Here is a 15,229-nt window from a genome sequence, read left to right as displayed (position 1 = left end):
ACCCTCTATTTTACTTGTGAATATACGACTCACCTGACTTTAAAATATGATATTTTTTGTAAGAATCTGAAAGTAATGTAAAATAACAGTATATCCGTGATAAAATATGTCTGTGTAACTATATCAGAGGAAATATTTATCTTGTGGTAATGCAGTTGTAATATTAATATTATATATGATACATACATATAAATCAGACTGATGTGTAAAAGTAGCAATACTACAATTTTAAAATACTTTGTTTCAAGTAAAAGCCGTGTTGTAACCTTACTTAAGTAAAAGTAGGCTACATGAGCAATATCAACAAAATGTACAAAAGTAAAAGTACTTTATGCAGCAGAATGATCCCTCTCAGTGTTATATATATTATATTATTGGATTATTATTACTATATACACTATACTTTGTATCGGCTACTGTTGGGTAGGTTGATAAGATAAGATAAGATAAGATAAGATAAGATAAGATAAGATAAGATAAGATGAACCTTTATTAAGGGAAATTCAGGTGTCAAAGCAGCAACATCAGCAAACAGAGTGAAACACAGGAGAGGTAAAGGTATACAAAAATTATAAAAAACAATAATAGAGATATAAAAGATACAGAGTGAATGGGTGAACATAGTGTGTGCAGTCCGTCAATAAATAAATGTAGTATGTGCAATAAATAAATGTAATGTAATATGTACATATGTGCAGTCTATAAAGTGGATATGTAACAATAACATCCTATTTATACACAGAATACCTACATTTATGTAAACTACTAACCTAAAGATTAACCAGTAACTACAAGTAAATGTAGTGGAGCAAAAAGTACATTGTGTACCTTTTGCTTCTACACTGCTCTCAACATGGCGCTAACGGTGCTAACACCTAACAGTGCAAACAACGGCAAAAGTGCTGACAGAGCTAACAGTGTTTACCTGGGGGAACCACAGGCTGGGTATATGCGCTTCCACGATGACGCTGTCGGTCTGGATGGCATTTTCAGCGGTAACTAACAGCGCGTCGGCCCGGCGATGTCAACAAAGCATGGAGAAACTCGGATTACGATTACAACCGAGAGCAACTTCATTCTCTGCTCAGGTAGACATATACTCCTCTATGTCTTTAAAGAGCAAATAGTTGTTTAATGCTATATTAATGCTCTGGATGTCGAATTTAGCATGGCCACCATAAGGAGTGACTGTATACCACAAGTGAAGTGAGTAAAAATACTAGTTGCAGGTTGTGAATGACTTTCATCATTTAACAGCAGAGGTCAACTTTGAGCTCATCTTGAGCTGCACAGATGTGATGTAACATTGCAGCTGCTGAGAGGAGCCATATCTCCTCCTGTCATCTCCTCTGTTCCAGTACAGTTTGTATAAACTGCATGATGTGATGAAGGTGCAGGAGGCTGATCTGCAGTCAGCTGTTAAAGGGACATTTTATTCCCAGGGATGCTGCGGAAGGAGGAGTTGCGTGCTGCCAGAGGTCAACTACGCATGCGTCAAAGTACACAGCCGATATTAGAGAGAATGACGCTAACCGAAACACTTCATGCTATTTCCGGTTTCGGTTGTAATAACTTATGGCAGAGGAATGAAGGATAAAGGAGGACGGTCTGCAGGACAGATAATAATGCATACAGTGCACTTTCATAGACTAAGCTACTGGAGTTACCCTGCACTGTACTCATTTTTGACAGTTTTCTTCATCTTGTATTTTTATATCTGGTATATTTTTTTGTACTTTGCACTACTAACTTTTTTACTGCCTTTTTACTAACATGTTTTGCACTATGGAACTGTGATGCTGGAAACTTGAATTTCCCTCAGGATCAATAAAGTTACTATCTATCTATCTATCTATCTATCTATCTATCTATCTATCTATCTATCTATCTATCTATCTAGTGTTAAAAGTGCTGACCTGTGTTATTTGTAGCCTATATATCACTCTATAATATATTACAGGATGCCTATAGCCTGGAATTAACACCAGCCAGCCAGCCAGGCAGGTACACATGAAGCTTTGCATTCAAAGTTTTAGGAGCAGTGTCCCAGTCAGGATGCTCCTGCGTATCATGCAGCAGGATAAAGAGACACATTCTGAATTTCTATAGTGAATGAAAGACACTATGAGATATTGGGCTTGGGGTCCACTCAAGAAAATTGGATTTTTTTTTTTACTATGCAATTAAGTTGTGTGGGAATCAACTTAACTCCCTGAGTCACACACAAAAAAAAACATTACTACTACTACTTCTACTACTACTAATAATAATAAAAAATAATACAAATTGTCAATATTTCTGTGTTTTAAATATGGAATGCACACAGTAATATGTGTAATTTGATTGTAATGTGATTATATTTTGTATTAATAATCTGAAACTGTAAAGTAACTAAAGTAGGTCAGATAAATGCAGTGGAGTAAAAAGTCTAATATTTCCCTCTGAGATGTAGTTGAGTAGAAGTAGAAAGTAGCAGAACATGGAAATACTCAAGTAAAGTAGAAGTACCTCAAAATTGTATTTAAGTACTTAGTTACATTCCACCACTGAGTATATTTTATACTGTTGTGTTTTTTTTAAAGCATTATTTACTCTTCCTGTTGAAATAAAATAATTGTTAATTTTTTAACTGCAAAGTAGTAATGTGTTTTTGATACCTTCACTTTTTTTTTGCATTAATGCCGCTCAGGCTGAAATACTGAAGTGAACCATCTTGTTGTTTGTTTTGAATGTTGTATCTTTGACGATGACAAGGTTTTTTTTATTTTTTTATTTTATTAAACAAATTCAAATTTACAAACAACATGGCTCATAGATCATTGCATTCAAGTAAAAGGAAAAGGTGCATACAGAACAAGAACAAATAAAATATGTAAAATTATACATGAAAATAATAATAAATTAAATTAAGGGATATAGGGTTGTACCTGTAATTCATATTCTTCTGTTATGCTAAGCAGTTTGCATTTTTGTGCAATTTTTGTTTTTCATGACTTTAAGGGCTATTATGTAAGAAATAAACTCAGAATGAAACACATTAAACCTAGGTTTCACTTTCATATACTTGGATTTGTGCAAATAAAATTTTCCAAGAATGAGAATGTAATTCACCAGAAAGTCATCTTTGTTATTGTCCATGACAAGTCCATAAACAATGTCCTTTTTGAGAGAAGTTTCCCAGATGAGAAACTTTAGAGAAAAGCCAGTCATGTATATCAGAAGCCATAAAGCTCCAGAATACATACAATGAAAAAATAAATGATCAGTAGTTTCAGTATCATCACAAAATACACAGTTATTGGTTTCAATTCCAAATCGTTGTCGCAACAAATCACTGGATGAATACACTCCGTTTAATATTTTAAAATGGATTTATTTTGCTTTGGGAGTTATGGGGAATTTTAGATATTTAATTCGGAACATGTGAATAGTTTCTTTCTGATAGATTTGTAAAATTTGAGTTCTGTAAGATACTATATGGTATGAGATGTGATTAAACATATTTCTAATTGTTTTGTTTGGGATTTTGATCTCATTAAAGCCACATCCACCAACTATAGTTTGGGAGACGAGGTGTGATAGGAGTAGGTTTTTTTTTTTGATTCCTCTAATCAATGACGTTGACAAGGTTGCCTCTGCTTGCTTGCGTGACTTGTAACGTGACGTGATGACGTAACGCCGTCACCACGCAAACACCTCCCTGCTCTCTCCCCTCTCTTTCTCCTCCTCTTTGTGCAGCTGACAAGCCCCTTCTCCACCAGGACAGGAACACACACAGAGAGAGGTAAGTTATGAAGCCTATCTACTACTGAAATGCAACATCTTCACTGCTCTGCTCTGCCACTGCTCTCAGCTGGAGGACTCTGACCTCTGCAGCCTGGAGATGTTTAACCGGAGAGATGCAGCAGAGATGATATAGTAGGCCTCTGCATAGCTGCTGGTAGCATGGTGTGCTAATGCTGCGGTCATTTGACAGACAGTGCAGGAGTCAGTGGTCAGCAGTTATAGTCAGGTAGCAGAAGTAAAAGAAGCTTAGCTATCTTACTGTTTTACCCTGTTGACTCTTAACTGTGTCTCTTTCTGTTAACCTGCCTTAAGGTGTCTCTCTGGAGACAGTTGCCCGCTGTCCACCTTGATACAGAGCTAATGCTAATCTGTTAGCAGGCGAGGTGCAGTGAGATGCTGCCTCTTCATATAACCTCTTTGTCTTGAGTCAAGCTGTGTTCACTCTACAGAGACTAGACTTTCAAATCAATCATAGGTCTGTATCACAGCTGGATTTCCCTTCAGTTATACTACAACTAAGGTGGTGCTGAAGGGCAGTGGTACATCCTTAACTTAGTGCAGGGGTCAGCAACCTTTACTATCAAAAGTAAAGTCATTTAAGGCAAAAACAAACAAACTAAATCTATGTGGAGCTGCAAAACATTTGAGTTTATAGTCTAAGTATATAGTATATAAGTCTAATGCAGTGAGGGGGAAAAAATCAGAGATTTACAGAATAAAGTCATAATAGTATGAGAAAGAAGGCGTAATATTACGATAAATAAAGTCGTAATATTACGAGAAAAAAAGTCGTAATATTACGAGAAAAGAGGTGTAATATTACAAGAAAAAAGTCTTACTATTACGAGAAAAAAGTCGTAATATTACGAGAAAAAAGGCTGAATATTTCGAGAATAAAATCATAACTTTACGAGAAAAAAGTCGTAATGTTACGAGAAAAAAAGTCGTAATATTATGAGAATAAAGTCATAACTTTACAAGAAAAAAGGCGTAATATTAAGAGAATAAAGTCATAACTTCACGAGAAAGAAAGTCATAATATTATGAGAATAAAGTCATAACTTTACGAGAAAAAAGGCGTAATATTATGAGAATAAAGTCATAACTTTACGAGAAAAAGTCGGAATATTACGAAAATAAAGTCATAACATTACAAGAAAAAAGTCGTAATATTACGAGAATAAAGTCATAACTTTACGCCAAAAAAGTCATAATATTACGAGAATAAAGTCATAACATTACAAGAAAAAAGTCTGAATATTATGAGAATAAAGTCATATTACGAGAAAAAAGTCGTTATATTATGACAATAAAGTCATAACTTTCCGAAAGAAAATAACATGTAAAATTACTACTTTATAATATTGACTTTATTTTCATAATACAACGACTTTTTTTCTCTTAAACTTATGACTTTATTCTCATAATATTACAACTTTTTTTCTCATAAACTTGTGACTTTATTCTCGAAATCTCAATTTAATTTTTTTCCTCAATGTGGCCCTAATACTCCGTCGTACCGTGGTACCATAGACCTAGAACAATGATAAATAAAAATGAAAATGTAAACAGAAAACAGTTATTCTTATTTTAAAAATCCACAGGGAGCCACAGGAGAGGAGCTAAAGAGCCGCATGTGGCTCCTGAGCCGCAGGTTGCAGACCCCTGCTCTAGAGAGACTAGACTTTTCAAATCAATCGTAGGTCTGTATCACAGCTGGATTTCCCCTCAATTATACTACAACTAAGGTGGTGCTGAAGGGCAGTGATACATCCTTAACTTAGACTGACAATAACCTGATATTTTCAGGTGGAATTTCATTCATTCATTCATTCATTCATTCATTCTCACTGTGTAATGTCATTTTCCACTTGTGCAATTTTGTTAATAGTCTGTTTTTTTTGCACTATCCCCTTTTCTGCTGTACACTGCAGATTTCCCCACTGCGGGACTAATAAAGGAATATCTTATCTTATCTTATGCTAGGTCAAGTGTAACATTTCACCAGTGGTCCTCATCATGCTATGGGATTGATGTCCTCTTTCTTTTGTAAAGTTAGTTGGTTTTAACTGTTATATGAAGATATGTTCAACCTAGAGTCATTATCCCCAGGACACCTCAGTGACAAGACTTTGCAGGCTTCATATATACAAGGTCGTCCTCTACGGGCTCTGACATGTGTGAAAGCTATAAAACTACTCATGCGCAGGGTGTGTGTTGGCAGACTGTGTATGGGTGTGAATAGCTTAGTTGGCATGCGATTTGTGTACGTGTTAACAGGCACTGCAGATGCCTGACATTAGTCCAGTTCCTGTCCAAGTGCTTCTTTATGACCACAGTACACCCATGATGACTGGGGTTCAGACAGAGGGCTGTCCAGGGGGCATCCTGAATGATGTCTAGAGGTGGACATGGGCCTTAGGACATGTCAGGAGATAGACAGACATTTGTTGTGTCAGAGCTGATGTTGCACTGTTATTTAAGAGGCCAAAAATTGAGGAGAAAATAGTGGCATGCAGCAGAGAAACATCTGGGGCCCAAACGTGCATAGGGATACGATGCTGGAGCAAAAGGTTGGAGAATTGTTGAGAAAAGGTGAGGGAGAATAAGCTTGAAGGAAAGATTTGAAAGATTTTCTGATGTTATTTTGGTGATTGGCAGGGTGACTCTTTCAGGTAGAGCAAGCCTTAGCTTATTCATGTCATTTTAAAAGAAACTTTATGCATTCCCTCCAGACTTTTTCAATATTATTGAGTACAGATGTAATTTTTTGCCTAACAATCATTTGGAGACATTTTATCTAGGGCTGTCCTCGACCAGAGACATTTTTAGTCAACTAACACTAGTTGATTTTAATCGACAGATCTGTAAAACTGAGTTTCTCCACAAATAATCACACTAAAGCACCACTTTAAATCTTGTGTTAATCAGAGATGTGCTCATAAGTTCCTTAGAAATAAGTCAATCAGCTTAAAAAATGACTAGTCGACAGATAAAAACAACCGAGCAGTTGACTAATCAACTAAAGGGTGCGACCCTAATTTTATCATGCAGAAACAGATATTGCAATACTGTAGGATAGTTGCAGTTCTTGGGATACAAGAAATGTTAATTGAGAAATTGTAAGTTTTCTATTCACCTGGTTCAAATTCCTGTTCTATCTGCTATCAATATGCACATGTATGTTATCAATAGGCCTGCGTAACAACTGTACCGTGATAAATGTTGTGCTATTGAATAATGGAACCTCTATTCATAATACATAATGATGAAATAGACATACATAATGATGAAATAGACATGTCTTGCACAACAGGCTTTTCAGGAAAATGAAGGACAAAGAGGTTCACACATGAGCACAGCCAATCCAGAGCGTTAGCAAATAGTCTGCTTTGTGCTTCAGTTTGTGACTCTCATTGTTGGACTCTCACACTTGGCTTCTTCCACTTTTAAACATCAAGTTTGATTCAGGAAAATGACTATAGTGTCAAAAATGACCTTTACTTTCCCTAATTTGTAAACTAGTGGGCAACAGAATGGGCATGGGGGAAGGAATCGATGAATACATTGGCAAAGCTTTTAATTTTAGTGTATTTAAAATACCCAAACCTGAAATTAACAGCTAATGCCTAAATATCACATTTGCATGAAAGCTGCCCTCTGTGCTGATAGCAATGCAAGTTTGAACAAATGTGTTCCCGTGTGTCTTGCATAAGACAATAACTTGATTAGATTTGTACCTTTCCTATGCATCAGTGACCTCCAGTTGCTCCCACAGCCCGCCTTCCTCTGTCAGCAGCACTGAATCACATCTGATCTGTCATTCTGCTACAGCGTGGTTACTGTGTCTCTCCCTCTGCTCTGTGACTATCGACTCTGGCTGTCCTAAAGCTGTAACACACAGAGAGAGGACAGCAGGGATGTCATCTGTTACATTTGTTACAGTTTTCTGCCTAGTTTTTTAGTCCCAGCCTTGATCATCCTCTTTCTCTTTGCAGATGATGGCTGTACCTCCCACCTACATTGACCTTGGAAAGTCTGCCAGGGATGTTTTCACCAAGGGATACGGTAAGCACCAAGCAGCCAGCCACACTCACTTATTTCATCAACATTTACAGCAGTATGATATAGAGGGAAAGGGGGTTTGAATCACAATAAAACACTGCCATGATGTGTAGCCATGATGAACTAAAGAGATGAAACATACCTCTGAAACAGAAAAATATATTTTCAGAAAGCAGAAATCAGCCATTCCCTGTGTATTAAATGCATTATAAAATACTTAAGCTTTCACATACTTTAGTCACTCTAATAGGGATGAATCTATGTAACAATGGAGACAAAGCCATTTTATAACACAGAGAAACAGCAGCATGTAGTATATACAGTACATATGTGCTTTTATTTCATTATAAAACCGCATTAAAGACTTGACAAAGCTCGTCCAGAGCCACAGATTACATTATAGAGCTGTTTTCACAGTCTGTGTAGTACTACCTGTGAGGTGTGCTCTCTTTTATTACAGGATATTTGCATGTTTCAATATGTCATTGTCAGATTTTAAAACCTAGGTAAAATATTAACCTCTCTATAAACATGATGGAGATGGAGAGCATTGGTAGCCTCTACCAGCTTAGCAGTTTTACCTTGTTTGTGCTAATGCTTCTCTAAATATTATTTAAAAATAAAATGTGAGGCTTTTTATCGCATGTTCGCTTCTTCATTCGTGAAGAGGGTAGCAGTGGTAGAATTTGTCTCTAGTTTTATTTCCACATCATTCTTCATACTATCTTTTTATAATCACTATATACACACACTAGAAGAACAAAACCTTCTTTTTATATTGCGCTGTGAAGTAATCACGGAGATTTCTTGCATGATCGGGTGTGACACTTCCTCTTAGGCATTGTACAAATCCAGCCCCTGCGTAATGTTCAACCCAATGCCCAATGAAAGCAAATCATTCAAACCAGTTGCTGTGCTGTTTATGGCTTCCCACTAGCTGAACACATGTTGAGTAGTAGTTAGGCGGTGGCCACATGGAACAATTGGGAACAATTGGGAGTTCATCACCTTCACAGAAAAGCCTCGAAACTGAGAGTAGTTGTGGAGCTGGTGACAATTTCATAGGGTGGAAACTGCAGCTTTAGATGACAGTGATGGCTAAATTATTAGACAGCTTAGCGAGGGGGAAGCTGGGACGAGTTAGGAATCGCACCAGGCTTGAAAGTACATGAACGTGGAGATCTCTGGGTCATGTGAAGTGTGGTTGGGTGAATCAATTGCTGGGTAAGGCCAGGAATGGGGCTTCAGGCTCGAGCCAGGATCTGTTAACCAGCCTTCTAGCTATTATTCATATCTGACAGCACTAATGCTCTCACAGAGTTTACATCAAATCAATACCAACCTTCAGTCAGTGGCATATAAATAACTTTAAATGCACTCTGGAGGCTGATAAATGTCTATTTCACAGACGTTAATCAATGACTTGATTTAATGTGTTTTAAATTATCTAAAGGGATTATTTGAATGTGTATTAATATAATTATAATACAATTTTGCATGGTTAATAATACTGGCATAAAAGTAGTACTTGTTTTGAGGGCTATTTGATGATTGGGTTTAAAAAAAAACTATTTCACTTCAATAATGAAATGTTTCAGAGTGGTTATTATTATTGGATGTTACATTTGCATTGTATCCTGACATCATTTCCATCTTTTATTCCATATTTTCTGTTTCAGGCTTTGGGGTCATCAAGCTGGACTTGAAAACAAAGTCTGAGAATGGAATGGTAAGTCGTCGCCAGTCATTATGAGATTATCCGAGCTTCCACTCTAGGCTCCAGCCATCTTATCATAGCTTAAGAGGCTCCTGGCCGATAACTAAGTGGCTGGTTATCTGATCTCCTACATGTTGCCAGGACACCTAGGCCTCGGTTACCTTCTTTTAAATGGACTTTGAGAAGATGCTGTAAAACAAACAAATATACTGTACTGAGATCAAAATGACAGATTAGCCGACTAATCAACTAAGACGGGGCAGCCCTAGACATTAACAGTAAAGTGATTTTAACATGGTAATGTATCTGGCTATGTAACCTGTCAGTACGACTCTAAACACCGATACTATCGTCTGCAGGAGTTCACCAGCACAGGCTCGGCCAACACTGAGACCAGCAAGGTCGCTGGGTCCCTGGAGACCAAGTACAAGTGGCAGGAGCACGGACTGACCCTCACAGAGAAGTGGAACACCGACAACACCCTGGGGACCGAGCTCACCCTTGAAGATCAGGTTGGTGATTGGGTGTGGGGTTATATTCCTTTTGTATTCACCAAGGCCTGTAACTCAAGTAGTGGGTTCCATTTGCCTTGTTATAAATCGGACTGTAGTTTCATCTGATGAACAATTAATGCTCAAGTTGATAAGTTTAATTACTCTTGAACTTTTGTTTTTTGTTTGCTAAATCTTGCTCTCCTGTTCCACAGTTGGCAAAGGGACTTAAGCTGACGTTCGATTCCTCCTTCTCGCCAAACACCGGGTAAGAACAGCTCCATGAGAACAATGCAAATTTAGTTAATTAAAGTGATAGTTCAAGAGTTCAGTGGGATGAAGTCCAGTATTTCTTCATGCAGTTTTAGAGCTACAGTGACTAGGTTTACACAATTCGTTGCAAAATAGAACTTCAGTCATATAATGAAGACCTTTTATGTCTTACTTATGGCCTAATTTGACCTTTCCTGGGTCATTTAGATTAATTGATTTAGATAATTACATTTTAACAAGCAAACATGTAAGCTACTTGGCCATTAAAAAGATGTTGCATTTCAACTGCTAGACAGAAACAGCATTTCACTAATATACAACTGCAACTACATTTAGGTAAATGGATAAATTGTTCATTGCAAAGAGCAATCGTTTTAGACATTTTTGTCACACCGCCTCTAAAAATGTCTGTAAGCATGTGTGACTAAATGGTTGCAGTCTGTAGCCCTGATAAACTGCACTACTTTTTTAGTTTCAGTGTCACAGCAGTGTGATGTTTCTAGCTCTGGGAAACCTTGGCCTCTGACATTAACAACATGTTCTCTCTGCTGGACATTCCTGCCAGCAAGAAGAGCGGGAAGGTCAAGACGGGCTACAAGTGCGACCACATTAACCTCGGCTGCGACGTCAACTACGACATCAACGGTACAGCCATCCACGGCGCAGCGGTGGTGGGCTACGAGGGCTGGCTGGCCGGCTACCAGATGACCTTCGAGGCTGGCAGGAACAGGATCACCCAGAGCAACTTCGCGGTTGGATTCAAGACGGACGAGTTTCAGCTCCATACAAATGTGTAAGACTACATGAAACAACAGATGGTCATTAGTATACCAGCATGCATACTTCCATTGTACCACACACAATACCTTTCTGATGTCCTGTTGAACCAATGTGGCTTCTCCTCATCTTACTATTAGAGTTATGTTATCAATAGTCATGGCTTACAATGACTACGGTGCTGCAAATTTGGTGCAGTTCATGCAAACTTAAATTTAAGGTAGCAAGGAGAGTAAATAAATACTATACTATAAAACTATACATTCTGATATTAGGTTAGAGTTTCTGTCCTGTGGTACTTGAACATAAGTTATAGGCTTAAAGTTCTAGCTATAAGTGAAACAACTTGGTCCAGACGACTGACCCTGACTACAGTTTTCTTGTCCTTGTCTGGCTGACTAACTTGTTGCCCATTTGGCTGTTTGCCGGGCACCCAGGTGCCTTGCAGTTATTTTTACACCCAGGTGATGGGATTTACTATATTGCAAGTGAGGCGGAGTGAGTGGTTGGCAGGCATAACGGGTGAAAAGGCAGAGTGAGGTTGTGTCGGACAGTGTGAGAGAGGGAGGGACAGGGCACGGTGTTAGTCTTGTTTCCTGCTGTGCCCCTGGTCAAGCCTGTCTGTTTCAGTCTACAGCTGAAGTGGTTATGTGAGGTCAGACAAAGTATAATGTAGGCTTTTGCGTCAGTGTCCTTGTGCCCACCTGAGGAGCTCTTTAACAGACATGCAAGATTTACAAAACCATAATTTCTCCCTTTAAGGGGTAAATATCACCTGTAGGGGAACAGCATATGTGTAGCATCAACATTTACATATATTCCAATGTGTTATTTTTCCTCAGAAATGATGGCACTGAGTTCGGTGGTTCCATCTACCAGAAGGTGAACGACCAACTGGAGACGGCGGTCAACCTGGCCTGGACTGCCGGGAACAGCAACACCCGCTTTGGCATCGCCGCCAAGTATCAGATTGATCCTGATGCGTCTTTCTCTGTGAGTAGTGTGTAACCTGAAGTAGTAGTAGTTGTAGTAGTGGTATAGTCACGTGTTGTATGATGACAATGTCACTTTATTGGTCCCTATTAGGAATTCCTGTTTTAACCTACTCACACTTCACAAGGAATTCATAGTGCAGGGTTTAGATTGTTAAACTCGCCTTGACTTCAGAGACAGTCTAGGCCTCTACAATATGAATCACGACTAGTCATGATATTGCTCCTTTCAACACTGACTCACAATCTTTGCTGCATGTCCTGCCTAGCTGACCAACTTGGAGGGATGGATTCAAGTCCACATCACGTTTAGTTGGGCCTGAGAGAAGCTTCATCCAAGCCAGAATGGCCAATGGGAGGAGTGTGTATGCTACAGAAAAGCCCAGGCTAATGTCTTATCACATTAGTCCTTAAATCCCAGAGCCAATTAGTGTGAATGGTTGTTTGTTGGTGTAATTATATATATTTAACTATTATTAATATGCTAATAATGAGGCCAACATGCCTTTCTGATGTGAGACTGTTTTAGTGGTGGCACTTACAAATTACAATTTAGATTTGAACATTTTGCTCGGAGCAGGCAATACATTACCCAGCATTGGCATGATATATTTATCATTTATCAATATGTGTTGATCTTTGTATGATTTTCATTTGTGGTTTCCGCGCAGGCCAAGGTGAACAACTCCAGCCTCGTGGGCCTGGGCTACACTCAGACTCTGAAGCCAGGTGAGTGCACTCTGTATATAACTTAGGGGTCAAATACTGAAATGGGCCAAAACACTGAATGTGTTTACATAGACCACAATATTTCAATATTTACTCAATTTAGACAACACTGTGAAGCACAATTTAACCATGGAATTAAGATGTGTATGTGGATTATTCCATCTTTAGCCATGTAGAGAGTACACCTTGATCATATTACGGCTCCCCAGTATGGCATTTTCAAACTGCTGGAGAATGCATGCTACTGCCTATATTATTCTACATTGATGCCCAGATGAAAATAGAACAGTTATTTGAAGTTTTGCACAATGCTTGTGAAGGGTTATTTATAGCCAACAACTACAGTCTCTCAAGGGTAAACAAGAGTAGCAACATTACAGAAAGATGGGCTTTGAGATTGAATGCTGGGGGGGGAATTGACATGATGGTGGGATCTTCGGTAAATCAAGAATGGAATAGTTAAGTAAAGCTACGTTCACACTACATGACTTTCAAAGTCGTCAGATCGCAGTACTGTTCACACCACACAACTTGTTGTCTTGTAATCGGGAGTCTTTAAGTCGTTGTGGTTTTCACACTTCATGAGAGACCGGTGACAGGGCGTCACACACTGCAAGATCTTTTATGAGTTAACGGTAAATGACATTATACCATACGTGAGCTACATTGCCGGTGTTGTTGTTGGCACTTGTGTTTACAGAATAATCTGTTTCCACCGGTTTCCACACGCTTTTTAGTATTTATTCCTCTAGGTACAACAACAACAACTTTGCTCCATGTTGCAAATGCAGCACATACGGCCAAAGTCGTGTAGTGTGAACTAGGCATAAGCAACCTGTATAATCAAAATACAGTTTCAGACTGTGGAGGATTAGGTAGCAAAGAAATGTATAAATGTATACACTTCTATAAATTGCCTTTTCCGTGCCTGGCTTATGCTGATGTGTTTTTTTTCTGCAGGCATCAAGCTGACACTCTCTGCTCTCCTCGATGGCAAGAACATCAACGCCGGTGGCCACAAACTTGGTCTCGGCCTCGAGTTCCAGGCGTAGGAGGATGAGGCCAGACGTCCTTCAAGTCCTCCTAGCTCACACGCATTCCCCACCAAAAAGAAGAAAAAAAAATATCCAAATCCTTTATCGATTAGCCAGCCCTCACAAAACCCCTGTGTCTCCTAGACATGCTACAGCTGGAGGCAAGACAGCATAAAGGTCAGATCGTTCTTGCAACGATCTACCACTTTTAAAGGACCACTTTAAGGGAACATTATATTTTGACAATAAAGAGCAGAGTTCAGAACAAAACTACACCCGTTTAACAGAAAGTTTTATCTTGAATTGTGTAGCTTGCAAGGGAAAAGTAGCGTTGAGTACAGTCATGTCGGCCTCACTCTTTGTCATTTCACTACACAATGCTTTAATTTGTATGTCTCTCTGCTTTCCAATGCAGATCGAAGGGAAAGAGCAGTTTCGTGTACAGTTGAGTAGTTACACCACCAGATGGTGCTGTTGCATAGCGCCATTGAGCACTCCTCGCTCAAAAGTTGTATGTTGAAATAACTGTTTGATTTTCACACTTCTGCACTGGAGAGCTCTCATGTCTGTCTTGATATATTATACTTAATGGGAAGGGTTAGTTGTCCCTGATGTAAGCAGCTGTCATTAGCTCTAAGAGACACTACACCCCTATGTGGACATTCTGTGTTTTCGTCTCACTTGTTTTTTTGTGTCTGTGCATTTGGTGTGAAAAATGTCTTTTGTTACATATAGTAAAACGAATATTATTTTATTGACAGTCTTGCATAGTTTAATCCACATGTGAAGTCTTACAAAGGAAGGTAAAGACCTGTCGATTCTTCCTGGTCGAGCAAAGGAAAGGAAACCATTCATGCACACAGTTACACAAATAATAATGATTACAGTGGACAGGAAATGGTAGTCTTCCACAACTGGTTATGGGAATCATGCTTAGCGTATTTGACAGTATTGTCATTCCTTGAATTAAATAAAGAACATCTTGAACCAGTTGGATTGTATTTTTGGTCTTCTGCCTTTTAATGACTAATTTCAACCCGTGTTTATTTAATACTCTGTGACAATGCTTTTGAACAAATAAGATGGCCATTTTTGACAGCTGAAGATAATTTAAAACTTGTTTTGAAGAAGGAAATTACATGGTAACTATCTGATTTTGATATTGACTGGGATCATAAGGTTTATTTTTAATTTTCAAAAAATTATCTTAGATATTGATTATCTGCTACTATTTTTTTTTATTGTCTTGTGTGTATATCTTTTTGTCCATAAAATATTAAATAGTGAAGAAGTTGTATCATAATTCACAGAGCCCAAGGCGACAACTTTAAATTCAAAACAGTCCAAAACCCAAAGATTTACAAA

The 15,229-nt window shown here is 38.3% G+C and overlaps 1 protein-coding gene across 2 annotated transcripts; it reads left to right on the top strand.

Moving 5' to 3' along the window:
* Positions 1–3,657: 3,657 nt before the first annotated feature.
* vdac1 (voltage-dependent anion channel 1) lies at positions 3,658–14,855 on the top strand. 2 transcript variants are annotated; one of them, XM_074610193.1, is made up of 9 exons: positions 3,658–3,784; positions 7,785–7,854; positions 9,531–9,580; positions 9,928–10,080; positions 10,275–10,327; positions 10,898–11,125; positions 11,952–12,102; positions 12,773–12,830; positions 13,791–14,855. In XM_074610193.1, the coding sequence occupies exons 2-9, from the start codon at positions 7,785–7,787 to the stop codon at positions 13,880–13,882; spliced, it is 855 nt and encodes a 284-aa protein (XP_074466294.1). In that variant the 5' UTR covers positions 3,658–3,784; the 3' UTR covers positions 13,883–14,855. The 2 variants fall into 2 exon arrangements, with proteins under 2 accessions (XP_074466294.1, XP_074466295.1); XM_074610194.1 differs by lacking the exon at positions 3,658–3,784 and adding an exon at positions 7,688–7,696.
* The last annotated feature ends 374 nt before the right edge of the window (positions 14,856–15,229 follow it).

This window comes from Sebastes fasciatus, chromosome 16 (assembly GCF_043250625.1).
Source record: "Sebastes fasciatus isolate fSebFas1 chromosome 16, fSebFas1.pri, whole genome shotgun sequence".
NCBI classification, from domain to species: Eukaryota; Metazoa; Chordata; class Actinopteri; order Perciformes; family Sebastidae; genus Sebastes; species Sebastes fasciatus.
Note: the sequence above shows the minus strand (reverse complement) of the source record. Positions and strands in the feature narration are given on the sequence as shown.

Bases quoted from the DNA above. Each gene is read 5' to 3' on its own strand.
- vdac1 (XM_074610193.1), top strand. From the start codon at position 7,785: ATGATGGCTGTACCTCCCACCTACATTGACCTTGGAAAGTCTGCCAGG. The intron at 11,126-11,951 runs GTAAGACTACAT...ATTTTTCCTCAG, and splicing joins TTTCAGCTCCATACAAATGT to AAATGATGGCACTGAGTTCG. The intron at 12,103-12,772 runs GTGAGTAGTGTG...GTTTCCGCGCAG, and splicing joins ATCCTGATGCGTCTTTCTCT to GCCAAGGTGAACAACTCCAG.